Here is a 27,918-nt window from a genome sequence, read left to right on the forward strand (position 1 = left end):
GCGGGCCCGGCCCCGGAAGGCGGGTTTGCTTCCGGGCCGCGCGGCGCCATGGGCTCGCTGTGGCGGCTGAAGCGGTTCGATGCCTTCCCCAAGACTCTGGAAGACTTTCGGGTCAAGACGTGCGGGGGCGCGCTGGGTGAGCGGGCGGGGTGAGGGCGGCGGGGGGCCGGCGGGGGGCCCGGGCCTCGCCGTGGGGCGGCGGCCGGCCGGGGGGACCTTGCGGGCCGGCGCTCGGCGGCGCTCGGCAGCGGCTCGGGGTGGCGGCGGGCGGGCTGGGGCGAGGCGGGCTGGGCGGGCGGCCGGCCGCGAGCGGCGGGGCTGACGGCGGTTCTCGTCTCCCTGGCAGTGACGGTTGTCAGCGGGCTCATCGTGGTGCTGCTTTTCTTCTCGGAGCTGCAGTACTACCTCACCAAGGAGGTGAGTAGCGGCGGGGGGGCGTGAGGGGCCGGCCCCCCGGTGCTGCCTCCTGCCCGCGGTGCCCCGGCGGAGAGGCGGCCCGTGGCGGCCTGCCGTGCCTCCGCACCCGCGCCGAGCCGCCGCCTGCTCCGCCGCCTCCTCCGGGCTCCCCACGCAGCAGCTTCAGGCGCCGCAGCTGTGTTTGGGTTTTCTTCGTTCCCCGAGCTGGTCGCCCTGACGATGGGAGCGGGCTGCCCTCCCCCGAAAGCCGCTTGGCACAAAGGTTGGCTTGTGGCCTCCTGTAACGCTGTCGCAGGAGACCGTCTCAAAGTCTCTTCTCGCTGTCTCTGCTGTCTACAAGCAGGCAATCCAAAGAAAAGAAAGCAGGCGCAGGAACCCCCGTCCCCACCCCAAGTTCTAAGATTCCCAAATTATTGTTGTTTTTAAAAGTATCACAAATGGCAAGCGCTTAGCTACCATGGAAGGTGTGGGAGGCAGCAGCTCAGGTGTCTCGCGAATCCCACATCTTAAAAATCAGCTCCTGAGCCAGAGCAGTCGAGGGAAAGAGGCCTTTTGGTTTGCTTCCAAGTGAAACAGGACTCTCTGTTTTTCCTCTGTTCCTAGGTTCATCCGGAATTGTACGTTGACAAATCAAGGGGAGATAAACTGAAGATCAATCTAGACGTTATTTTTCCACACATGCCTTGCGCTTGTGAGTCAGACTTCTGAACGTTGGGAATAATTTTCATACTTGCCGAGGGCCCGAGAGGCTCAGTGTGCCTGGTGCTTCCGCGTGCTGCGCTGCTGCTTGGGCCGCGGACAGGGAGGAACTGCTGATCCCTTGCGGTTACACGGTGATTCCAGCCAGTCCCACTGGGCGCTTAAACCGGCGCTTCCAATCGAGCAGTGTTATTCTTCTAGATTATAAATGAGGCTACAATATAAAGCCACTTACATTTCTGTGTGGTGGTGTACTTTGTCAGAGAGCTCAGTAATACCGAAAAAGCTGGCACAGAGCTCGCTTGGGACTCAAGATTTGACTGTATTGTTGTTGAAAAACTTTAGAGTCTCGTTTGGAAGTTACTTGACGAGGCACGACTTTTCCTTGACTTTGGTACTTAAATTCTGACTGTAACACCAATGCCACGTGGTAACCTTTCTCCAGAATTTTTAAAATCAGAATGCGTGTTAATAATCTGGTTACCTTTTAACTAAATTGAAAACAAAAGTTGCAGGACAAAGCGATGGAGAATTTTGCAAGTCTTGCTGGGTATTACTGCTGTGCACATTATCCGACTGTCCGCTAATCTTCCCTGCCTCTTGTTCTGTTGTAGTAATTCCTTTGGGTCATGCATTGGGCTCTAAATGTAGTGAGTCTGACTTCCTTCTGACCACCCAAGATATTATTGGTCTTTGCCTTCCTCACATTTAAAAGGGCGTGGGAAGGCCAGAGAGGCTGGAAGCCTCTGCTGTTTTGTGCAGAGAAGCTGTCGGTCTTACAAGAGAGCATGTAGCCAGCCAGTGTGTCATGGTGCTTCGATACCAGGCCGAGACCACAGACCTTCTCAATCCTCCTTGTGAAAAGGGATCGCAAGGAAATGTGCTGATGTTGAAGGGGGAAGGGTGGGGGGGTAGAGGTAGGAGACAGCTTTCAACCGATTTTAAGCTTAACTCGTGAGCTCCTGAAAATGGTTATGGGCTTTGAGGGGTTTGGTTTTGTTTTTTTGCCTTGAGTGTATTACCTTTCGGGGTAACGCTTTCTGTGGCAGTTGGAAACAGTCCTTCTTGTACACCAAACCAGACCCCATATTTGGAAGGGTCATTTAGGGTGCTGCAACGTGCGTTTTATTCCCTGTGCGTCATTTGGCCCCAACCGTACCAGCTCTTCCAGTTTGGCCCGCTGGTATCCCCCTCGCTGAAAGATTCTGTGTTTTCACTGGTTGAGCGCTTCCTCAGCCTGCCATAACAAATGTGTGTTTATAGACCACTTTCCTTTCTCGCTGGTTTCAGATTTGAGCATCGATGCCATGGATGTAGCAGGAGAGCAGCAGCTGGATGTAGAGCACAATCTGTTTAAACAACGTTTGGATAAAGCTGGCAATCGTGTGACGCCAGAGGCCGAGAGACACGGTAAGATGCTATTCTGCCTTTCTTGGATGCATGCTCTCGTAGTCTTTCCATCCCTGTACGCCTGTTTTGAGATTCACGGGAACAAGTGGCAGCTGAAGAGCATTTAAACACCACAAGCTCTTGAAGAGTTTATAGCACGCCAATCTATTAAACTGGTGGATCAGACAAACTCCTATTATACTCGCTACTTTTGTGAGGCAAATCTTTGCGTACTCCCTCTGAAATTACGACAAGGACTCATGGATGCATTTCAGGCATAAAGCTGCCGAGTTCCTGGTCTTTTGCGACTAGAAATCAAGCAGCTGTTCTGGCAAAACTTGACTTTGGTTGTATCTTTAAATCACAGTGGGCTGACAAATGGGACGACCTGGTTAGAGGAAAGAGCGTCTCTTCAGGGAAGGCTCCAGTGACTCGACCCTTAAGCCCAAACTTGCACCTTGCTACGTTTACTTTGTGTGTGTTAATGCATACCTGATAAACATATTTTAGCTGATTTATCGGTTACAAGTTGTAGTAAGTGGTCCTTGGCTACACAAAACTTCTCCTCTACCGTTTTTACGCGTTATGGCTCATCGTTGTACCTCGATACACACCAGAAGCGATTCTGTCAAAGTGTCGCAATCTAACGGTAATACCGTCCTGACTTTTCCCTTCCAAAACGTGAGCTGCTTATTACCTTTTCTGGGAGATAGTATAGTTCTGCCTGTCAGCATGAACTAGATTTGTTGATTTGTATCACGCAGATTTAACTTTTCTGTTCTTGAGGTTGAAAGGCTAAACCAAGGCAAGAGCTGAACGATCGGTAGGTGCAAGAGTGTCTCCCGTTGTCACGGGAATGTGGTGATAGTGTTCTTACTATCGTGTCAGCGAGCAGCCTTTCTGTGTTCAGAGGTTGTGGCATTACAAACGTAATGTCCAGGGACAAAAACAGCTTTTCTGTATCTAATTCTCTGTTAACACGTGTAGGCCTCCTGCCTTGCTTGTATTGCCAGTGTCCATTGGGATTAGTCTGTCTGAACCGGTTGCTCTGACTCCTTACATAATCAATGGAGAGGAAGAGAAACTTGTAGGGAGCAAACCATCTCACCTAGAAGAGGCATTTTAAGAGAGATCAGATGCATTGCATGGAAGAAGCAATTTCTTCTGCAGTCTGGGAAAAGCATGCGGCTAGTTTGGTTTCCACCACCCGTGTTACAAGTTAGATCAGAAGTATCCGCCCATCTGCATTAAACTCTATGATTATCAGTTTCTATTAGTAACACTGACGCTCAGTCAGTTATTTAAATGGCAACTATAGCAGTATTGACCTTAAATTTAGGAAAGCATACCCAAATTTTATGGAGTAGTGTCTGGAGGCTTTTCCTAATCATAGTTACATTAAAATAGTTCATAGCTTAGTGATTTCTATGGTAGGTTGCATTCTGTGCTTGGATGTCATCTTACTCATTTCCATTCAGTGACAATAAACGATTGAATTCTTTATTGGTGGTTCTTATCGTTTCCTTCCTTTTAACATGGACAGAGTTTTCCAGTTTCACGTATCATATCTGCGTGCAAGTTGAGGACCGCATTAACAGCAAGAAACCCTGCATGTAGAGTTTTATCTACTGCGTTTTCTTTATAGTGTCTGAACTGTGTGCATTACCTCTGGGTGCTGGCTCTGAGACAACAGGCAGCTAGTGATTACATTTACAAAGCTGTTACTGGTTGCAGTATCTTGAAAGACTGCATGTAGTGTACAGGTGTTCTTGTTCAAATGGTGGCAGTCACGGCTTTGACAAAGCATAGCAGTTATTAAGCTGTGTTCTTCCTGACGCTACCTTTTAGTGTAATTACAAGATTAAAAGCCATGCCACTTTTTAAATAGTGACTTCTTAAGCGCAGTTTCAACTACTTTGAATGTTGTAAGCCTTAGAAAGAAGGTCTCGCACAGTTGTTTAATAATGGGTATATTTTCTTAAAAAGTTTTTGTTTGCTTGATTGTGACTACCATAAAGTATTTGATTAAGGAAATAAGGTTAATGATTAATTTTCAGTCGTATTTCATACTTTCTAATTAAAATCTCTTTTTTTCTGTGGCTAATACGAAATACAGGCATCTTTAATGCTCACTTCTGTCCACCTGTTATACCTTCCAGTTCCAGCGAACAAGGCCCTGATAACGTTATATCCCCTCAGCAGTGTCTGACGATGTACCTTGTTGCTTTCCCCATCATTAGTTATCAAAGGAGCCATCTTTTCAAGGCTTACAGAGGGTAGTGCAGCAGTGCCTAGATAGTGAGCCTTGGAGGGCTTTTGTAACCCGGGGGACTTGGTCCTGTCCTTCAGGATTTGTGAGTTGAAACAGCTTGATTTTTAAGGGGGCCTCTTATTATAAGAGCTAATGTTTTTGAAAATTTGAGACGCAAAATTCCTTGGCTCACTTATTCCTAACTCCAAAATTTGCAGACCTTCGATATTTGTTTTGGTTCTTGACAAAACAAAAGTCCTGTTTGAGTTTTCTGTAGGCATCTCCTGCCCTTTGGCGGGGTTCAGCTGTCACCAGCTGTCATCTCCTCTGTTACAAGTCTGTTACTCTTCAGCCTTCTGCACATAAGAACATAAAACTCCACGAGTTCGTGCTCCAGCCATACTGCGGCTGCGCATTCAACACACATGCAGCACAGACATTGGCAGAATTGTTAAGTCACGAAGAAGGTAGAAATGCCTTGGAGATTTCTAGTGAGCAGTGGTTAACGTGTGTGCCTTCTCAGCATTGTCATCCTGGAGGACTGGCTGTCAGTTTTCCAGTCGGGAGACTCCTACTCTCTGAGCTCGTTTCACAGCAATAGATAGCCATGTTCCCTACACATGTCTTGGGACAGGATTATGCGTTATGCACTGTTGACTGCGGTTGACTGCTATTTAAAATTTTGTTTGTGTCCTGTATCAGTTGCAATTTACTGATTTGTCTACTTTAGAAAATGTTTTAACAAAGCCTTTACGCACGTAACATCTGATCAGTGCTCCAGCAAGGCTTACAGATAGCCAGTTCTTTCTATGGAGGGTGTTCTTGAGATGACAAACACTACTCTGCTTCTTGGTCTTACTTCCACGCCACAACAGGCTCTGTGTGTGCCATTTCAGGTGGGCTTTGGGTGCAGGATGTGCAGCTTCCGACACAAAATCGCTGCGTTCATGTGTAGAACAGTTACTGTGCATAGAACAAAACAAGAGTACAAGATAGTGTTTCTAGACATGCCTCATCACTTTGCATCATCTTTTGTCTTAGAGCTGGGGAAAGAAGAAGAAAAAGTGTTTGATCCAAATTCTTTGGATGCCGATCGCTGCGAGAGCTGTTACGGGGCAGAGTCAGAGGACATTCGGTAACCTTTACACCTTTTTCGTATCTTCGTAGCACTTGGATTAATACAGTTATGTTGCATGCACATTTTTTCCCAAAATGTCTATGAAGGTCTGGGCAATGAAATCCTCCTGGGCATGTGTTCAGAGAATGATGAGAACTGTTGTGGTTTTGGTATGTCTTTGGAAGCTGCACTCACGATTGTTAAGAACGTGCAGTTAGGTTGTCTAGTTTGTCTACATGCCTGTTTAAGGGCAGTGCAAATTGCACTACCTTCGCAGTACCACAAAGGTTGTATCTCGGCAAACGGTATCTTTTCCGGGATTATTTGGTGTCCAGAGGGGAGCTGCGTAAATTATTTCACTGTTACGTGAGCTGTCTTGGAATAAAACCTGGCTATGGCCTTGCCTTCTCACTTCTGCTGCAGGCTTTGCATCCTTACAGGAGCAAAGACCAGACATCTATCGCTCGCACAAACAACAGGTGTCATTTGGTGTTTCTCTTTCCTCCTACCTGCAAATTCTTGTAAGAATGGATCCGTGGTAGTGCATGGGTTCTGGACTACCCTTTGCTATAATTGTCTCTGTAGTAACTTGGTTTGTCCCATCTGTCAAGCCGCATCCTTCCCCAGAGCTGTTTCCATCTTGAGGGATTCATGATTCCAGCCTTCAACTTCTTCTTTGGTCCAGCAAAACGTGGAACCAAGAAAGAAAACTGTTTTTTCTGGTGACCAAGATGTTACCCAGAGGTCAAAAAGTAATGAAGAAAGTTTGCCATTAAGCCTCCCTCCAGTGTTGACAGTCTTGCCCTTCAGGGAAGAGGAAAGGAGGAATAGAAACAGCCAGATGCTTTGTTCACACAGGGAAGTTCCAAACTGCTCAGAACTGTGGGACACTGATGTCGTTTTTGTAGCAAATTTCTTTGCCAAGGAGTGACTTGGCTGTTTAAATGGACAGGCAGAGCTGTCTTTAGACTCAAGCTCTGCATTAAATCAGCTTGCATCCTCATGCCAAAATCTCAAAAAGTACATCAAGAAGCTCAAGCTGCTCCAGGAGCATTAAGCCTCCTTTCAAAGTCCAGTCCCTGATGTTTGCTTTATTGCTTTGTGGAAGAAAACTCCACCAAGGATTCAAGTCCTGAGCTGGAGCATCTCTTTATAGCGATAAAGATGGTAAGATGGTGCTTGTCCTTTTGCAGGTGTTGTAACACTTGTGACGATGTCAGAGAAGCATACAGGCGGCGAGGCTGGGCCTTCAAGAACCCGGATACCATAGAGCAGTGCAAGAGGGAAGGGTTTAGCCAGAAAATGCAAGAGCAGAAGAACGAGGGCTGCCAAGTGTATGGTTTCCTGGAGGTCAACAAGGTGAGAGATGGGCTTTGCTGTGAACCTGCTGCATGATGGTGATGACTGTGAAAAGGCAGAATCGGGGCGTTCCTCTCCTTTTCCATCTTTAGGTGTTCACAGGACCGTCATATAATAACTCCTGGGCTCAGCAAGGTGCTTGTGCCCGTAAAGGGGTTCAGTAGGAGAGTCAGGAAAAGCACTGGGAAGGGGCTAATTCTCTTTTTCGTTGTGTGGGCTGGTAGGAAGCATGCCGGCTGGAGAAGCTTAGCTTTTCCTACTGTCTAGCTAGCGAGTCTTTTTGCTGAGGTTTCTGGAGGAGGAGAGGCATCTTCTTTGAGGTTAGATTGTCCCACGTGCCCTTCTAGTCTTAAAACAGAGACCACCAGTGGATGCTGGAGATAACAGTAACCAACGACTTGCCAGCAGAGGTGCTGGAGAGAGTGAAACGTTAACTTCTTTAGAAAAACAGTGGAAGCAAGACTATTGGAGTTGGTTGTCAAAGCCGAAAATGCTCAGGGAGTTGGGTTTTGCAACTGGTGTATGAAAACGTAGTACGAGATATACCAGATAACTATGTAACTACCCTGTCATTTGGTGGGTTACCAAAACCCAGAACACTTGGATGTGCAGGTTACATACATACCCAAGTACGTTCTAGAAGTCAGGCCCAGGCTAGTTTTTTTTTTTTTTAATTCAAAATCTGTTTTTTGTGGGGTTTGGGTTTTTTTGGTTTGTGGGTTTTGTTTGTTTTTTTTTTTTACATCTTTGTGTACGTTTTCTGGAGACCACATTCTTTATTTCTGGAAAGTAAACCTTTTATTCACGAAGCCAGACATTGTGATTTGAGCATCATTGTGGGTACCGAACCATTGCATGACCCTCTATCACAAAATGTGATGAGCAGGAAAGATTCAAAGGGGACTGCTGGAGGTAGCAAGGGTCCAGGGGTGGGTGTCACTGGGGAAATTTCTGAGATCCATTGTTATGCGCTTGGTATTTTGCACGTCTCTGTTCTCGTCACGTCTGCAGTTAACATAAGCGATAGGTTTGCACAGACATCAAAGGTGTAGCGTAGCATGTGAGCTTGGGATATTCAGATCTTTCAGGGGAGAGTGTCTATGATTGCTGGTGAGTGTCAGGGAGGATTGGCACCTGATATCCATACCCCTTTCAGATTCCAGGATGAAATTTTAACAACCTTTGACTTTTGGGGGGTTTTGGGATTTGTTGTTGGTTTGGTTTTGGTTTTTTGTTTTTTGGGGTTTTTTTGGTTGGTGGTTTTTGTGGTTTTTTTTTTTTTTTTTTTTTTTTTGTAGGTTTAGTGCTTTATTTTTGCATGCAGCTTATTTTCATGGATGTATACATAGGATCACTGTTGTTTCTTGTGTTAAGTTTTTTTTTTTTTTTACCCTGCTCACTCTCCCTCTCAGTTACTTTCTCCACTCCTTTTCTGTGATACCTTTTTGTATTTCCTGCAGCAGCAGTCAGTTCCCTCCCAATAGACTTAATTCCTTCTTCTTCCCATTTTTGTGTCCACTAAAATAATCTGCATAGAACACTTTATTATCAACATCAGTATGTAATTATGGCTTTCCACATAACTGCCTGTGAAGAAGAGGGGAAATTCGTCTCTCTTTTAGGACAATATCTGCTGATATTGTCGCCCATGAAAATGAGTTGCTTGGTGTATACCTTGTTGAAACAAAAATTTAAAAATCCAAGCACCAGTACAACTGCTTTATTTATATAGATTCAGACCTTTTAATGAAAGATTACTGTCTCCTGCAGGTAGCTGGAAATTTCCACTTTGCACCAGGAAAAAGTTTCCAACAGTCTCATGTCCACGGTAAAGTATTTTCTTTTCCTGCTTATTGTGACCTTTAGCTTCCAAGTGCATCTGACCATTTTCTTTGATTATCTTTGCGTTGCTATCCATAATAACAGCAGCACTGCTTCAGTGGGGAGCACATTGTTGAAGTTTTGTTACAGAGGTTTAGAACCATCATGAACAAATAGAAAAGTGTTTTCGGGAGGTGCTGCCATGTGGGTGCGGAAGAACTTGGAGGAGAATGTTACTGGGTAGTCTCTCACTGTCACTTGTTCCACAGAACTTTGCTGCTCTGCTGTAAAACAACCTCAAGTAAGGTGTTCAGGCCAGGACCTGAATATCAGTATCTCTGGAAGGGATATTTTGGAGAATATGTCAGGAGAATTTTAAAGCAATTCAGAACTTTTAGAGTAAAATTTAAGTTGTAAAGGACTTCCTCAAGTATACATATAAATACACGGTGGCCAGAATAATAGTAGTAGTTTATAGAATCATAGAATGGTTTGGGTTGGAAAGGCCCCTTAAAGGTCATCTAGTCCAACCCCCCCTGCAATGAGCAGGGACATCTTCAACTAGATCAGGTTGCTCAGAGCCCCGTCCAACCTGACCTTGAATGTTTCCAAGGATGGAGCATCTACCACCCCTCTGGGAAACCTGTTTGAGTGTTTCACCGCCCTGATCGTATAAAATTCTTCTTTATATCTAGTCTGAATCTACCCTTTTTTAGTTTAAAACCATCATCCCTTGTCCTGTCGCTACAGGCCCTATTAAAAAAGTCTGTCCCCATCTTTCTTATAAGCCCCCTTTAAGTGTTGAAAGGCCACAATAAGGTCTCCCTGGAGCCTTGCCTTCTCCAGACTAAACCACCCCAACTCTCTCAGCTTTTCCTTCTAGGAGACGTGTTCCATCCCTCTGATCATTTTCATGGCCCTCCTCTGGACCCGCTCCAACAGGTCCATGTCTGTCTTGTACTGAGGACTCCAGAGCTGGATGCAGTACTCCAGGTGGGGTCTCACCAGAGCAGAGTAGAGGGGCAGAATTGCCTCCCTCGATCTGCTGGCCACGCTTCTTTTGATGCAGCCCAGGATACGGTTGGCTTCCTGGGCTGCAAGTGCACATTGCCAGCTCATGTCCAGCTTTTCACCCACCAGTACCCCCAAGTCCTTCTCCGCAGGGCTGCTCTCAATCCCTTCATCCCCTAGCCTGTATAGATACTGGGGGTTGCTCCAACTCAGGTGCAGGACTGCTTGCACTTGGCCTTGTGGAATCTCATGAGGTTCACATGGGCCCACTTCTCGAGCTTGTCCACGTCCCTCTGGAGGGCATCCCGTCCCTCAGGCATGTCAACTGCACCACTCAGCTTGGTGTCATCTGCAAACTTGCACTCAATCCCACTGTCATTGATGTCATTGATGAAGATATTAAACAGTACTGGTCCCAGTATGGACCCCCGAGGGACACCACTCATCACTGATCTCCATCCGGACACTGAGCCATTGACCACTACTCTCTGGATGCAACCATCAAGCCAATTCCTTATCCACCCAACAGTCCACCCATCAAATCCATATCTCTCTAAATTAGGATGTTGTGGGAGACCATGTCAAAGGCCTTACAGAAGTCCAGATAGATGACATCAGTAGCTCTTCCCTTGTCCACCGATGTAGTCGCTCCATCATAGAAGGCCGCTAGGCTGGTCAGGCAAGACTTGCCCTTGGTGAAGCCATGCTGGCTGTCTCAAATCGCCTCCCTGTCCTCCATGTGCCTTAACATAGCTTCTAGGAGGATCTGTTCCGTGATCTTCCCAGGCACAGTGGTAAGGCGACTACATCAGCCAATTCCCTCAGGACTCTGGGATGCATCTTGTCGGGTTCCATAGACTTCTGTATGTTCAGGCTCCTCAAGTGGTCTTGAACCTGACCTCTTACAGTGGGAGGGACTTTGCTCCCCCAGTCCCTGCCTTATATCTTTAACGGGAACTTGATTAAAAATATTTGTGGTTTAATGGAATGTTTGCAGTTCCTTTGATCAAGTTTTTGAAGCGTGAAATTTGTAGTAAAGGTTTCACAAAGAGCTTTAATTTCAGCCTGATTTTTCCCCTTCCTGTCACTCACTCCAGTTTAACCTGTACCACTGAGGTAAAGGTCAGGGGAGAATGTGAATGTGCTCTGTGAGAGTAACTGGTGTATTTGGAGAAAAACAAGCAAGCTTTTGAGCACAGTTTCTACAGATGATGAAGCACTTTGGGGTGGGAAGCCTGGTTTTCCCCACAATATTAGTTGTTGTTAATAACAACATACTTCACTTCCTGCAGAACTTGCTTCATGTGCTTAAACTAGCATAACAACAGCAACCTCGCTACAGCCAGTATTTACAACTTCACAGCATGTATCTAAGTTAACAAGAAGCATCTCTGCATTGCATCTATTCTCTGTAATAGGCATGAATGCAAACTAGCTGTCCTGAGAGCAAGTACTTTGTGTACATAGAGGAGGGGGTGAGGTCAGGATAGCTCTCTAATTGCATGTGCCCCAGCAGTCTTGCATAACTTAATTGAAAATTCAGTGGGAAAGTACTGGTGAAAACCAGAAAGGACTATGTAGTTGCTGCAAACCTTTTGGAGGCACAGTTAGGAGTATTGGTGTTTTGAGGACAATGAAAAGGAGTAGGAGGAGGGATGATGGGCAGACAAACTTTCTGCTTTCTGGGAATTCTGCACATTAAATAATGAGGAAAAAAAGCCCCTGATACTTTTCTCCATGTGCACCTGTTTTCAGCTCTCGGGATCTCCTGAGTCTGTTACGGTCTATTGAGATTCCTCAGTGGCTCTCTTTCAGGTACTTTTCCCATCTCATCATGAACCCGTGTAAACGTTTTGCATGGCGTTCAGCAGGTCTGCTCTGCTGTAAGAAAAAGCACCTCCCCTCATTTGCTTGCTCCCACTAGCTGTATCTGATGGCCCTTGTTCCTCTGTTGGAAAAGAGTGAACTGTCACTGCCTGCTCTCTACCTGCCTCTCAGGATGATGTAGACCTTTCCTGTGTGCCAGCCTACAGGCCATGTCTTTCCCTCGTGGAAGAGTCCCAGCTTACTCAGATGGTCCTTTGTGGAAGCCATTCAACCTCTGAGCTTTCTTGCTGGATTTCTCTTGAACCTCTTTCAGTTCAGCTCTGTCTTACAGTACCAGACTGCACCCAGGGTTAAAGTCCAGGCTAAGCATGATGCAGGCAGTGGCGTAATGATTTTTTTCCTTTTGTTCTCTCTTGCTTTCCTAGTTATTCATAACACATTATTTGCCTTTTTTCCCAACCTTTTCCTGGGCAGTGTTTTCATGGCACCAACCAACAGTCAAGGAGTTCTCCCTGACCCCGAGGGAAATGGACAGCTCAGAGCCTGGTCTTTTTCTTGTACATGAAGCTGAGATTGTTTTCTGCCTCAGTATAACCTTTCTTCATAATCCTTTTTTGTTTTCTTTGTTTTTTTGTTGTTTTTTTTTTTTCTTTTTTTTTTAAAAGGTTACAGAAAGAAGGAAGGGGTTTTTTTCCCATTTAGTTACAGATAAAGAACTTGACTAGTCTTAGTCAGAGCACAGAGCTCTGAGATATTTCCAGAGCTCCCCTGGAAATATCTCATTTGGATTGTAATTCCACACAAGAACTTAGGAGCGTGTGATTTTTTGATCCCTTTAAGAAGATCTACATTAATGCTCAGTCCTATTAATACACTTAACAGAATGTCACGCAGGATGAAGATGAATGTCTAAGAGAAGTCTGAATATTCCAAAGTGTTATCGTCAAAAAACACATTAACAATCCAGCGAAAATAATAATTTTACTAGACCTATTTGATACAAAACTGTGATGACTGACAGTATTTTTGCTCCTGCCTTCTATTCCCTACCTATTTGAATCAGTAGAGAATAAGGGGGTGAACAAGAATGTCAGTACTATGGAAACTTCATTCCGGAACTTCATTCCGTTGCACCGCTCTCCTTGCCTCACGTTGCAGTAGCTATACCATGTTTGTATAGCTGATGGTTAGACCTGAGTCCATACTTTTTTTTTTTGGTGCTATTCAAATACTGAAGCCAGCACACCAGCTTTTGCTTCTTGCGCTGTTACTCTCCCCTTCTCCTGAGGGTTACTGTTTTTTAATAGCTCTCCAGCTAGGGAAACTGCAGAGGTGTCTTCGTGACTGTGCAAAGGGTCCTATTGAGAAGCACTTAGCAAATCTGACTGTAAATGTAATTCTGTTCTGAGCTTCTGAACTTTTGTCGTGTGCTTTTGGTGTTAACATCTTCAAAATTGTAACTTCTCTTCTGGGTAGAAGCAAGTTGAAATTGCTTTTTTCAGAAAGTAGAATAAGAAGTAAGAGGAGACACGGGGCTAACACATATGCAAACCAGAACCAACACTGAATAAGGTACAATTTTATTTCTGTTTAGTTCTGTTAGCTTTAATTGTGTGTAGTTCAATCTTTAGGTCTTTTTATTTTGTTTTTGAGTAGCTGCCCTAGGATAGATATGACCCAGAAGAAGTCTTATTTTTCAGGGATTATTCATTTCTTGTTTGGGCTTCCTTTTCCATACACAGTTCTCTCTCCTTGCCTGTGTTTTTGTTCTCGCATACTCATGTTTTGTCCCCAGAAATAATTTGCCTGAAATAATACTTTACAGATTCTAAAACTCAGCATAAGGTGAGGTTTGATAGCACCAGCTGAATGTGCAAGGAATATAGGTAAAAGGCAGGGAGTGGCCTTGCCCAGAAGAGTTCATCCTGTTTCTCTTATCCATGAACCTTGATTCTTTGGTTTGGCAGAAGTCTTTCCATTAAGACAGAGAAGATCAGAGGTCCTTGTTTACATTAGGAAAAACGATTGAAATTACATTCAAGTTTGCTGACATTAGCTAATCATGGCAGCCTAAATTCAGTTACTTTCCTAATCAAGAGAATGCTAATGAGTAGCCACCAAAATTGAATTATCAGCAATTGCTCTCTGATTTTTTTTTCATTTTTAAATACTGTATAAGTGGGTAAGCCTCATGAGAGCCGCCCTTCTTGAGCTTACTGAATATCAGGTTTTATTAGTTACATTTGGCGATTCTGAGTTATTTATTGACTATATGGTATGTATATGTGTTTTAATGCAGACGTGTATAATGACTAACAGGAATCAAAGTTTTGAAGTAGGTAGCCTATGAATCTCATGCTCTAAGGAGATGCAAGTGTGTTATCTCATCGTAGGGTAAAATCTGCTGAAATAGATTAGAATCATAGAATCGTTAAAGTTGGAAAAGACCCTTAAGATCATCAAGTCCAACCGTTAACCTAGCACTGCCAAGTCCACCACTAAACCATGTCCCTAAGCACCACATCTACCCGTCTTTTAAATACCTCCAGGGATGGTGACTCAACCACTTCCCTGGGCAGCCTGTTCCAGTGCCTGACTACTCTTTCAGTGAAGAAGTTTTTCCTAATATCCAACCTAAAGCTGCCCTGGCGCAACTTGAGGCTGTTTCCTCTTGTCCTATCACTTGTTACTTGGGAGAAGAGACCGACCCCCACCTCACTACGACCTCCTTTCGAAGTAGTTGTAGAGGGTAATAAGGTCTCCCCTCAGCCTCCTCTTCTCCAAACTAAACAACCCCAGCTCCCTCAGCCGCTCCTCGTATGACCTGTTCTCTAGACCCTTCACGAGCTTCGTTGCCCTTCTTTGGACGCACTCTAGCACCTCAATGTCCTTCTTGTAGTGAGGGGCCCAAAACTGCACACAGTATTCAAGGTGCAGCCTCAGCAGTGCTGAGCACAGGGGCACTATCACCTCCCTAGTCCTGCTGGCCACACTATTCCTGATACAAGCCAGGATGCCATTGGCCCCCTTGGCCATCTGAGCACACTGCTGGCTCATGTTCAGCCGGCTGTCAACCAACACCCCCAGGTCCTCTTCCATTGGGCAGCTCTCCAGCCACTCTTCTCCAAGCCTATAGCATTGTATGGGGTTGTTGTGACCCAAGTGCAGGACCCGGCACTTAGCCTTGTTGAATCAAACCATATTTTGCTTGTGTTTGGCATTCTAAATGTCCTGAGAGTTTTTCATAAAAAATCAAGCCCCTAACATCTCAGACTTTGTCAGCAAAATGCATTAGCCAAATCTTATGTGACCCCAGACTTATTTCTTAAATATCCTGATACCATGGTAATCTTTATGCCCCAAGGACCTCTGATGGTCTCCTGAAAATCTTTTTTTTGCAAAGTAAGTGTTTGACGTTTCACTTGTTTTAACACAAGTTCTCCTTCCTGTTTTTCTGCAATATTCATGTGTCTGAAGGAACCAGAAACACTGGAAATGCTGAAAAACTAAAACTATGTTAAAAAAAAAAAATTGTCCATTTGTAAGAAAAAAGTCATTTTGTCCTTTTTGTTTTGTTTTGTTTCTGCCTGCATGAATGTTAACTCCAGGTGAGATGATTTCCCTTCCGTTATTGTTGTTTGCGTGGATGTTTCTCTACGCTTGTATGTAACCTTTGTTCTCATGTTCTTTTGGTGTTGGTTCCCTATTTATACATATGTACCCAACCTAGGTGAAAAATGTTCTGCACAGTCATTAAATACAACTTTGCATTCCTTTTGGTTTCTCATAATTCCCAGGCCCTGAAGGAAATGTAATTTGGAAATTGAGGGGGGGTGTTTTTGTGTCTTCACATGACTGAAGAGCTAGACCTTCACATGACTGAAAAGCTAGACCTTTCGGTCTAGCTCTGCTGGGTTAATGCAATTTTTATCCATCCCTATTCACATTTCCAGTATACCTAACTGGAAGCCTCAAGAACTGATAAAGTTTGAGCCCTATTGTATCTATAAAGGACAGACTTCTGTGCTTTCCCTCTTGGCTGGTTCACGAGCAAGGAGATGCTGTCCTTCTCAGCTGACCAGTGGAGGCTGTGCCCTTTATCACTAGAGGTATTTGTGCAGCATAGACTTTGTTCGTATTTTATCTTAGGTTTCATCATTACTGGATATTTTAGTGTGTGTTGCTATTCATTCCTCATCTCAGGTCATCAAAATTGTTCTATCTAGGAGAATTCACGCGGCTGATCTTACGCCTTTGTGCCATCTATAATGGTTGATTACCTTTTAGCTAGTGCATAAATATACTGCTTGTACTTCTTGGACAGGTGCTCTGTGTGTCTGTCCTTTGCATGCTGTCTTCCTGGAGAATCCAAGCCGAAGCTTCGGGAATTTGCTTTTGAAGCACTCACTTGTGCCTCTCTAAAGACAGCCTCCAGCACCAGCTGTGCCTGTTTGTGATTCTGGATATCATAGCTGTTTTCTTTGCAGCAGTTCACACCTTCTCTCTTTCCTTCCTGTCTCAGAGTAAAGAGGAATGATTGCATGATCTAGCTTTTTAACCTCCTGAGGTTTGTGGTTCAGGCGCTGCTGCCATTTCTGACCATGCCTGTACAGTAGCAGCCATCTCCTGCTTTGGCTGCCGTGGTTTGCAGCGAGTTTGCAGCGTGCGGGAGAGTCCTTAGTGATAGCTTCCTCAGGAGAGAGGTGATTGTCATATCGCTTCCTTCTTCCTTGCCATATTTCTTCTAGTCAAGGGGAAGCTGAGGCTTCTCATTCATCCTTTAGATTATCTTTGGACCATTCTGTTGCTGAGGTGCCATCATCACTACTTATTAGGGAGGACATTGCCCATCGTGCTTTGTTGACAGCCAGAGAGCTTTTCAGGATTCCTTAAAATGTATCATTAGATTCCTTCAGTTGCCTAGAAAAGAAGCTGGTGCTGATGACAACATTCAGGACATTCTCTGTCCTAAAGACACACTCTCAATGACCGTTATGATTTCTGTGTGTGAAGCAGTTCTGTATGTGGTCCGGATTTTGTGGTTTTCTTACACTCTACATGGTCAACTGAAGGATCAAAGTTATCACTGAAGGCACTGGTTTTGTGATTACTGTTTGTTTTCCTCCTCATTTGTGGTGGTGATTGTGGAAGGAAAAAACCCAAGTAAGCTGCTCTTTGAGACGATGATGGTTTTAGAAAAGGAGCTGCCTACTCAGAGCCACCAAGCTTTGCCTAGAAATGTGTGAAGCTTTGTTAGCTCTCTAAGAGCACAAATTCACTGGTCAATGTACATCTTCATTAATGTTCTGCCTATGTACTTAAGGGAGGGTTTATTCCCTTCTCTACTAGAGATTTGTTTGACAGCCAGAGCCTATTTGAAGGCATCCTCGGACATGACGGATGACCCCTAATAGCCTCTCTTATTTTACATACTTTTTAATGTTGGGAATGCTGAATTGCAAAAGGACGTACGGTCTTTGACTGAAGGCTGGTTGTCATTTTTTATGTCCCTTGGCATCTCCTCATTGGCAACCAAGAGCAAGTGACACTAATTCTTTTTTCTGCAGAGAGTGCAGCCTCTTTCTCTGTTCCTTTCCTGCAGCCCTACTAGTTGTGTGGCTGTTACTATTGCACAGGCCTTGTACAGACATCAGTTCCTCATCTGAGCTCTTCTGCCCATCAGCGTTCTTGAAAGAAAAATAACGTGGGACTCAATCTCCATCAGTTGAGGACGCCATTTCAGTGTAGAGGCGATCCAAATCTTCTGGCTGATCTCCTGTACAGTATTCCTTCCATAGAGAGTGTTTGTGTTGAGCTCATTCTAACTTCTGTCCCAAAGTAGCGTCTGCCAGGGGATTAACCGTTTTCATCCCCAAACTGAATACTGGAGGCTGAGATTCTTATTTCATCCTTAGCATTGCTAAGGACTTTTTACGCTGGTAAACTCCTTGCAGAGTTTGGTTGTCGTCGTGCTGAAAGACGCAAGGTCTCCCCTGTTGCTCCTTTGGGAGGAGCTGTTGATCTAGGCTGGGATTTGAGAAGATTTCCTGAAAGCTAAAAGGAGAGCCGTCCTAGGTCATTCTTCTGGCATTGCGTAAAGTCATTTAAGTAGCCAATCAAAAGATATCTATCCATTGCCTCCCATTGCCCGTATCTTTGGCAGATCCCTTCTGGGGGTGCTTGGTGCTGCCGGCATCATCATACTGCTGTATGCAGGAAGGACAGAGAGAGGGCAGGCCAAATTCCCCAAATCCTAGCACTGGTGACAGTCAACCTTGGCCTCACCAGTGGTTTGCAAATACCCTGCTCAGGCCATCCCTGCAAAGACTTTTCCTTTCCCTGTGCATTCTCCGGGCAGCAGTAAGAAGGCTGACAGGCAGAGCGCTGAGAGTTGCTGAGATGATGATGATTTCTTTCTGGCTCTTGCCTGTGATATTAAGGCACGTGCTCTGCTCAGTTGTTAGTTTAGATCTGCTGTGCCTCTGTGTTTTACGGCAGTTAGAGGAGTTATGTGTATCAGGCGGTGACTGAGCTAATAGTGAGGTTTTCCTTGCTTGCCCCTGGGATCTTGTTTTTGCCCTAGTTTAAGAGGACTGAAATACCAGTCTGAATTAACCCCAAATTAAAGTTACTTTCCTTCACTCTAGCAGTGGCTAGTCTATGTCAGGAGGGGAATTGCAGCAGTTTTGTCTAACAAACACATGCCCTACTGCAAGCAAGAGAGAAACGCAGGTGATTTTCTTGCCATTTTAGATCGTGATGGAAATGAGAGGAGCTCCCTTACAAGCTAGAATAAGGTGAATGCTTGTTATCACAGTCTGAACTATATTGTTAAACTGTTTTTCTGTTACAGTTCACGATCTGCAGAGCTTTGGACTCGATAATGTAAGTGTTCCCAAGATAATATTCTAGTTCTCTTGGTCTATTTTCCTTCTGGATTTCCCTCCTTTTGCCACACTGAGATCCTAGTGTACTGATCCCGGCCAGACTTGGCTTTATGAGTCTTAGCAGAACCTGGGACCTGCTTTCACACAGGGCTCTGAAGTATGTTCTGGGACATCTTCATGTTGCTTGGCAAGCCTGTTCCCCTCTTCCAGAGACGGCCTTGCTCCTTAAGCTATGCTTCACAGTTTTCTAAGGTTGTCATTTTCACAACTGCTTCTGGATCTGTTGGAGTTTACCTTGTGCTGGGAGGAAAGCAGATGATACCCATACCTATGCCACCGAGGCAGCTGACAGGATGGTGCTCCTATGGCAGGGAGAGAAGTGGGTGGGAGAGCCTGCTCTGTTGATGGGAGAGAAGGGCACTGGGATCTGGGGATTTCCAGCAGGAAAAGGAGAAGTTCCACATCTTGGAATCTCCCATGAATAAAAAAGAAGAGCAAGTGCTTTGGAGTTTACTGTTAGCACGTGCAGTGTAAGGGAGGACACTTCAGAGCCACGCTCAGAAGAATATACAAATAATTAACTTAGGCCCCTTACCTTGCCCCTCAGATGCTGTGCAGTTGTTTGAGTTATTAGCATTTCCATTTCAGATCAATATGACGCACTATATCAAACACCTCTCCTTTGGGAGGGATTATCCAGGCATTGTGAACCCTCTGGATGGGACGGACGTCACTGCACAGCAAGGTAAAAGCCAGCTGAGAGAAATCTCTTTTTAAGTGTCTGTATTAATAAGTGTTAGAAGAGAACAAGAGCAGAGTTCCCAGTCTTTAACAAGAACCCTGACAGCATTGCGTCAAACGCGGACTCCTCCACCTTGTGCTCTTTCTGGAACAGCTGCCTCCATTCATCTGGAACAAATCTGCCAACATGTTTTGAGTCTGTGACCTTTTTGAAAGATCTCTCTTTTCAGTGTTCATGGATGCACAACAGCAGGTACAGCATGTCATTATTAAACGCCTACATCAGGTGTAGTTCAGGGAGAGCCCTGTCTAGCTACTGTGTGCAGTAGGAGATAACCAGAAGATGGAGGTTAGAGAGAAAAAGGCCTAATTGATAGTTGCTGGAGAGCCGTGGTGTCTGCCTGACCTTCATCTACCCAACAGTAACAGCTGAACAGCTGCAGTGAAGTTGAAACATTGCCGATCTTTTCTAGGTAGCTCCAGTTTGCTGGCTTGAGAAGGAAAGGCAAGTCTCTCCTCATGCTACTGCTGCTCAAACTGTAATCTTGGTTTATTCACACAAGCCTGCTTGTGTTCATTTTCCATGAAAGATCCTGACCGTACTGCTTTATATGCTACTGCAGAGATTACTTATTTTTTTAGATCTGATGAAGTCTGCGAAGTTTGTCTTTGCAGGTATTTGGGGTCCTGTTGTTACATAATAAAGCTTGGCAAAAGAAGTCGTTTGCTTTGAGATCTGAATTGATTTTTTTAAATTTTCCACCATCAATTTTAATTCTTGTACCCAAATCAAAGGATGGTGCTTAAAATGAAATACAGAAAAATGAAAAAGTGTCATAATGCTTGATACGATCGTGATGCCGTAGTTTTTCTGTGGAGTAACAAACTCTCTGAGAGGGGGCCCGTAGCTGGCTGGTAAAATTCTCTCTGTGAGCTGAAGCTTTCCATCCTGGGCCTCGGAGAACCAGTTGGCAAATTCTTGAGGAATTAGGACTGAAGACATGCTCTGGAAAAGAAGTGGGAGAAGTAGGTTGCAGGTCAAATTTATGTTTATTGCAGACCAGCTAAAGATACTATATACGAGAATGACTTCTGCTGTAGAAATGGATGAATAATCTCCTCTAGGGAATTTCGTAGAAAATAGGTTTTCAAAGCGACTCCTGCCTTCCATTATCCTTAAGGGAACTGAAGGGAGAGGCTGGCCTGAGGCAGCAGGAGTTCTCCTCCTATTTTTTTCTTCACTGATCCAGATCTTCCTTTCTGTCTCCTGGTATGATAAAAATCGTGCTTCTACAGGAATAAACTGTAGTGTTAATTGAAGTTGATATAGGGTACTCATGTAGAGTTGAGTATGTTTTCTTAGGGCTATGCTGTTAAATATAAAGGTTTTCATGTGCTAGAATAAGAATTTTCAAGAGGTGGTACTGGTAAAACTATAGCAAGATAACTGGTTTGTAGAAAGATTTCCATTTAGTCAAGGCCAAAATGCCGGTAGTTTTGGTTTTGGTTGGAACGGGAACGAGATTTGCTTTGGCAAAAGGAAAACGCATGTCAGACATTAACTTTACTGTCCTTGAAAACCTCCAGTAGCTGTTGTGCAGAAAGATGTTCCCCGACAAGTTGAACAAAACCAATTGGTGTCTACCTAACCTGTCAGTTAAGCTTTCCAGCTCTTTGCCTGTTATTAACTGTGTCTCTCTGTCTTTGCTTATAGCTTCCATGATGTTTCAGTATTTTGTCAAAGTGGTCCCCACGGTGTATATGAAAGTAGATGGTGAAGTAAGTATCTTTTTTCCCCTATTGCTTTGGCAAGTGAAAGCCTTCAGACTTTCTCCTTGCATTCTAATGCTGATCGTACCTGACCTCTGGTGGCAGCAACACAATCTGTTTGACTTTCTTCATATAACCACCCCAGCAAGAATAACAATGGTTATGGTGTAATGTTATCTATAATGTTGCAGCAGGGATGAAGCAGACTTCAACCTCCTCCATCCCACCTAGATCAAAGTGACCGTGCCATTTTCGTCCTGTTCCCTCATGAATCCCTCCTAGTACATGCTCAGGAGAAGTCAAAGCAGCAAGGAGATCCTAAAAAGGTTCTTTGGAGAATAACCCAAGATCAGCTTGTCTCCAATTTAAAAACTCCTTTAGCCTCCAGAAGAGTGTGGCTAGATCTCCATCCCTACTTTCAGAATATGTCCTTTTGGGACAGGTAGGATAAACAAATTACCAAGGAGATACCAGGGTGAGACGAAGATCCTGAGAACAGAGACACACTTATGCTCTCTCCTGAAGCCAGCCTGAGGGAGCAGAAAGAACTGTGATTTCTTTCATTCATTTGGAAGTGTTTATTTTGGTTGCTGTCATTCTGCAGGGGATCTCAAGAGCTACGGAGAACCACTTTTTAAAAAACAAAACAAAACAAACCTGTCAGTTATCATTATTTGGGCCCCCATAGTCTTAGGGCAGCAGGAAGATGTAAGCTGTTATGTTTCTTTTGCAACAAAAGCACCAGTAGAGGCAGCAGCTCTACTGCTGTGCAGACTTCACCACCAGTGCTACCCAGTGTACTTACCTAACCCTGTGAGGAAGAGACAGGTGCTACATGGCCCAGTACCTCTGTGAACATTCATGTACAAGATGGCTTAGCTCCCTAGCTGTCTCTGAGGTTTTGGTTCTATATCTTCTACGCTGCATGGGTGGTCCATTCGCAGCTTCACTTTACCACCAAACCAGGTTCCTCTGAGGTGAAACCCAAGTGTGGTTCTGGGCCTCGTTCAGTGCAAGGACTGATCTACCTGTGGGTGAAACTACACCAGAATTTGACTCCCTTGTCCTACGCAGTTTTATAATGCTGTGCAAACCCTGCAACACTGGGAACCCTTACCACCTCAGGCTCTTCACCCAAACTCATGCCACTCTCGGGCATGTACCACATATCCTTTCAATCAGAACAACACAGAATTGCTTTTTATTAGTCACCAGGAGAGGAATCCATACAGACCATGATGCTTATACTTATGGTAACTATGGATCCAAGTGTGCTGCCAGATGTGTACCAGGGGCCATGTTATACATTCAGTACTTGGAACCCCCAAATGTGGAATTTGGTAGAGAAACTGGGTAGTGTCTTTCTCAGCTCGGATCGTAATTTGTGTCAGATAGCTTCTTAGGGATGATAGAACATAATTTCATTTTACAGAAACCCAGTTTATTTGCTCTAAGAATAGGACTGGTATGCACAATGTATAGAAGAATGCTGCAGGGTGATCTTCATTTATATAAAGATGGGCAATCTGTGTCCTTCTGCAGCCCTGGCACTCTTCTGCCTTTATGTATTATTTCCTTTTTTCTCTACTCTTTAATATATATGGCTTTCTGACATTGGTGCTGTCCCCTGAAGCATGCTTAGGTGGACTACATTTTGGTAGAGGATGACGTGGACTTGGGGTTGAGATCGAGAGGCACAACTTATGCCATTACTTGCCAGCAGAGACCAAAACAATCCAACCTCTGGGGACTGATGCATCACTCATTCTTTGGGCTAGCTGGGACTTTAACTTCTGCCCTGTAGTAAAAATAGACCTGATCCTGATGGTGCTCTTTATGACCCTTTGTAACGACTGTCAGGCCCCCCACAAGTGAGTGGGCAGGGCAATATTGATATGCTTCACTGAACTTGTGTTTTAGTAGCCTTTCCTCTTCCTTTTTAACAAAACAACGTTTGCTGTGTTTGTTTCCTGCTAGGTGGTAAGGACTAACCAGTTTTCAGTTACACGACATGAGAAGATAGCCAACGGGCTACTAGGAGACCAGGGTCTGCCTGGTGTATTTGTGCTATATGAACTTTCGCCCATGATGGTGAAGCTGACAGAGAAACACAGGTAAGAGACATTTCAATCTATTTCATTCACCCTCCACTGATGATGTCATTTTGCATAGCTTAAAACTCCTTCCTCGCTTAGAAACAACAGTGCAAACACCTGAAAGCCATCCAAGCACATTCTCAGTCAGTGGAAAGGAAGAAGCACTCCCAGATGCCCCTCCTCTCAGTGCGAACATCTGAAAGGGACTGGGGTTTTTCTGATATTACCGGCAGTGTTTTAATCCGGTATCAAGATGGAGAAGGAAATTGGTGGAGCAAGCAGAAGTCTGATATAATGGTTCTCAGTTCAGACTAATTTCCTCGAAGTCTTTTTTAATGGGAAGACTAGACTTATGTAGGGTACCCATCTTAGCAGTACCTACAGCAGCACCCACACTGATCCAACCTGGTTACTTTGCATTTGCTATAGCCTTTCTGCATGTTGTAGTCAGTGCGGAACCTGTTTCTTCTCTCCGGGTCCTCCGTTAATCACAGGCGTGTAATTGCAGGGGAATGGAAGAGGTGGTAGCTGCCCAATCTTTTAGGATCATAATGAGGGACAGCCAATATCTATACCTTAAAATGTATTGACATGTGCTTGGGGATTTAGTTTTTGTGTTACAGCAGCCTGCTGTGCATTCTGTCTGGGTGGGAATGGATAAAATCTTAGGGATTAAAAGTCCATCCTTTAGGTTTATAAATTCAGTACTTGCCTCCTAGGGTTTCCATTGTGCTCATTAAAGCACACTGCTCTAATGTTACTCAGTGCTGCTCAGTAACAGTATCGGCAACAAACTCCATTCTGTAGCTATTAGGTGTTATTTAATTGTTACATCTGTTAATTGTCAGCATTAATATTTATATAATGCATACTTATGTGCTATGATGAACATGATAATTATGAATTAGTTTTTATTAGTTGATGGTTACTTATCTGACATACTGGTATCTGAGCTCATGCTGCTTGTTAAAATTGTTTTCCTCATTCTAGGTCCTTTACACACTTTCTTACAGGAGTTTGTGCCATCGTTGGAGGCATATTTACAGGTATTGCACCTTTCAATCTTTTTTCTTTCTAAAGTGTAAACATTTGCCATCGTACTCTTTCTAAAGTCTGCATTGTCCTGGCTGGTAATAAATCCCTGTTTGATGGGGAGAGATGATTTCAGCCTTCAGGAGGGATTATAACATGTTCTGCAGAGCCACAGAAGTGGCATCAGATTGTAATTATCACTGCAGACTTTAAAGATACTGTAGATGATGTAGACCTATTATAATATTTCATTTGATGAAATATTTCATTTCATTATGATGTAGACCTGTCATAATATTTCATTTTGATGCTCTACAGAACATTTTGTTTTTAAATAATGCAGTCTTTCACATACTGTATGAATGTATCTGTACTGTTTTCTTGGCCAGCTTGGGTCTGTAAGCAGATAGCTGCTTTCATGTGGAACCAAAGCCAGTAAAATCTGTGAACCCAGGTCGCCATGGGCATAACCATCTCAGAGGTATCAAATTGTGTAACCAGACATAGGAGCTCCAGTGAGTGCTCTGCAGGGACTAAAAGTAGCCCTCGCAGCTAGATGGGGTCCTGTAAGGAGAGGCTGTTCCTGCAGAGCCGTTTGAGTGTCTGGACTTCATTCTCAGTGCTGGCAGATGCAGTGGCAGAGAAAAAAGATCTAACTAACTGATGAATACCAATACTATTAAGTTTATAGGATTTCCTTTAGGAGCACATGGAAAATGGTATCAAGGAAATTATGAGTTATTAAAAGAATTAGGACTCTCTAATTCCTGACAGGAAAAGGTCGCTCGTTGTTTATTGCATCAGGCGTTATTTTATTCAGTAGATATTGTACATATGTTTGCTGGTCAAGCACGGACTGTTTTAAGATCTTAATGAATGAATGAGTTGTAATTGTATTACTTAATGAATTGTAAATAAACTGATTCTTTCTGTCTATCTAAGGCAGGAGCTGGACCCCCCAGGAGAGTGCCAAGGGCAACAAAATCTTAGGCAAAAGGGTGAGCGCAACACAATAGGGTTGCGATAGTATGTAGGGACGATAATGGGCTCGGAATCATGATGTGTCATCTATCCTGCCAAAAGACATTACCAGTCTTTACCTAGGTGGACGGGCCACCCAGAAAAGGAACATGTATAATTTTACATATGTTTGATAAATAGCCCTGACAGCTAAATGGGGTCCTGTAAGGAGAGGCTGTTCCTGCAGAACCATTTGAGTCCCTGGACTTCATTCTCCGTGCTGGTTTCTGGAATACCTAATCAGTATCTGCTCAGCTCCATGTGTGTGACAGAGCCCAGCTTTGGTCCAGCCTTGCACTCCAGCCAATAACCCAGGGTGCTCTGAAACATAGTCAGAACGTTCACGTGGCTGTAAAGGGCCAGCCTGGAAATCTGGTCAGCAAATCTTACTGGACCTGAGAAGCCAGCTACTGTATCACGTAACGCCTGTATCACGTACCTATATTGCGTAATACCTTTATCTGCAAGGTTTTCCCATCACCTGTGACACCAGGTGTCACAATGCTCAATTAACCTGATACTGTTAAACAGGATTTCTGTCTCTAATAAATTTGGTCGTATTCATTTCTATGGTTGAGTCGGGGAAAGGCTTTCAAAAATTATTTTCATGACAAATGCAAGTGCCCTCTAGCACTGATTAGGTTTGACAGCCAGTGCATAGTGTTTGCTGCCGTACTCCATGTTCAGACTATATTCTAGAGGACAGATCAAATCAACTGTGTAACAGTTTTTGTGTTAGAGCATCAAATTGATTCCACAAGTAGAGATAATTTCAGGGCAAAACAACCACAAAAGACAGTCATCTGTAGCATTACTCAAAGACCAGATAGTAAGGCCAATAATTCTGTGTTCTACAGTAATAAACAGAAGATTCAGTTCCCATTTTAGCTTCTACTCTTTATATAGTATTGAAATGTCTGTGTAGGGCCAAGTAATTGCTTACTTACTCCTTAGATTGAGGTGTTGAATAAAAGAAGAACATAAAGGCATTGAAAATACCTTCGCTGACTGGCACCCTGTGTTCCCTCCCTGGCAGGAGCTCATGGATGCAGGGTTGTCTGGGTTTTGTGGTGCAGTAGACCTATTTGAGCTTTTTTGTGGTCCCAAACAAGCACTGAATTAATAGGCTCCTTCAGTGCTGGAGAGATTTGGGGAAGATACTGTAGAAAGAACTAAAGGCATTGGTTTGTTTTGCTTTGTGTCCTTGATGGGTAAACATTGCAGTCTCTGATAAAGGGCATCCATAAAGTGCAGCGTCAGGTAGAGTAGCTTACTTTTAAGGTTACTGTGAAATGAGCAAGAAATGGGAAACATGCCCTTGGCAAGCTGGGTCAGGGCAATGACATGGCATAAAGCTCTCCGCATCAGCTTCCTTTCCAAACTCCTCTCACTCATCAGTAAACACACGTGACTTGGCCTGTTTCATTTTTACTTCTTTTTCTGGAGAAGCATGATCACCTCTGCCCTGCAAGCTGGATCTTGTCTGTCCTAATGAGATGAGGACCTTATTCTTCTGTGCAGCAGCAGCTGTTTTCTGTCTGGGGGAGCTGGAATTCCTTTTCACTGACAGAAGGGTTTGTGTTTTCTTTCCTTGGGAGTTGTTCTCTCTTTGAGGCATGTCTGGCTTGATCCGTGTGTTCTTTCCTTTTAGTTGCAGGATTCATTGACTCCTTGATCTATCACTCAGCACGTGCCATCCAGAAGAAAATTGAACTTGGGAAGACAACGTAAATAAGCAACGACCTCACCCCACAAAAAAAACTCTAAGGAGAACTAAACAGGTTTTTTGAAACACAAGTGATCTTCTGCGTGCACAAGAGAAGAGGTTTGGAATTATCAGATGGCCCTGACTGCTCTTACATTACTGTCCTATCAGTCTTTGTTTGGCATTAATTTGTGGATGGAACTGCTTGAACCTTGCTGCTATAAAGAGTAGCCATCACGTCTGGCTGTGCAGACCCTACTGTAAAAACCGTTTTTTGTCAGTTCATGTTCATCCAGTTCTGCCTTCCTGAAAGAGATGCTGGAGATACTGCATTCTGTTTGCCTCCAGGAATAATATACTGTTTTGTCATGAAACCTGGAATGGATTGAAGTTACCATCAAATAAGCTTTCTAGCAACACCATCTAGCTTTTTAAATTTTTCTTAAAAATGTTTCTGAGTGTGCTGGTGCTGTATGCCAGACCTCTGTTGAAATATGCTGAATCCCATGCACTTTCCTTCCAGCTGTCCTGGGCAATGTGGTGAGACCTAGCACTTGGGATGTGCTTACTGTGCCGTGGGGCACTGCAGTTGCTCCAGATTGCTGCTCTTACAAAAGATGCAAGTTGATGTTTCAGCAAAAAACGTGTTTGGAGTTTTAATTGATTTTTAAATTGGATTGTGTTCTTCACTTCCCCTCTGTTTATATTTTGAAATAAAGTCCATCCTCTGTGTGTTTTGGTAAAGCATTTGGAAGAAAAATTAAATTATTTGAACT

At 44.1% G+C, this 27,918-nt stretch overlaps 1 protein-coding gene across 1 annotated transcript; it reads left to right on the top strand.

The window, feature by feature from the left end:
* On the top strand, positions 1-27,862 carry ERGIC3 (ERGIC and golgi 3). Its single transcript, XM_082326231.1, has 13 exons — positions 1-136; positions 347-417; positions 1,021-1,108; positions 2,407-2,526; positions 5,798-5,891; positions 7,067-7,232; positions 9,003-9,060; positions 18,745-18,776; positions 19,427-19,523; positions 21,234-21,298; positions 23,267-23,403; positions 24,376-24,431; positions 27,089-27,862. Exons 1-13 carry the CDS (start codon positions 49-51, stop codon positions 27,166-27,168), a joined length of 1,152 nt encoding a protein of 383 aa, XP_082182357.1. The 5' UTR covers positions 1-48; the 3' UTR covers positions 27,169-27,862.
* Positions 27,863-27,918: the final 56 nt, after the last annotated feature.

Source organism: Platalea leucorodia (genome assembly GCF_965183815.1).
Source record: "Platalea leucorodia genome assembly, chromosome: 13".
Taxonomy (NCBI): Eukaryota; Metazoa; Chordata; class Aves; order Pelecaniformes; family Threskiornithidae; genus Platalea; species Platalea leucorodia.

Coding starts and splice junctions, on each gene's coding strand:
- ERGIC3 (XM_082326231.1), top strand. CDS start 49: ATGGGCTCGCTGTGGCGGCTGAAGCGGTTCGATGCCTTCCCCAAGACT. Junction 18,777..19,426: donor AGAGCTTTGGACTCGATAAT/GTAAGTGTTCCC, acceptor TTTCCATTTCAG/ATCAATATGACGCACTATAT. Junction 24,432..27,088: donor CGTTGGAGGCATATTTACAG/GTATTGCACCTT, acceptor CTTTCCTTTTAG/TTGCAGGATTCATTGACTCC.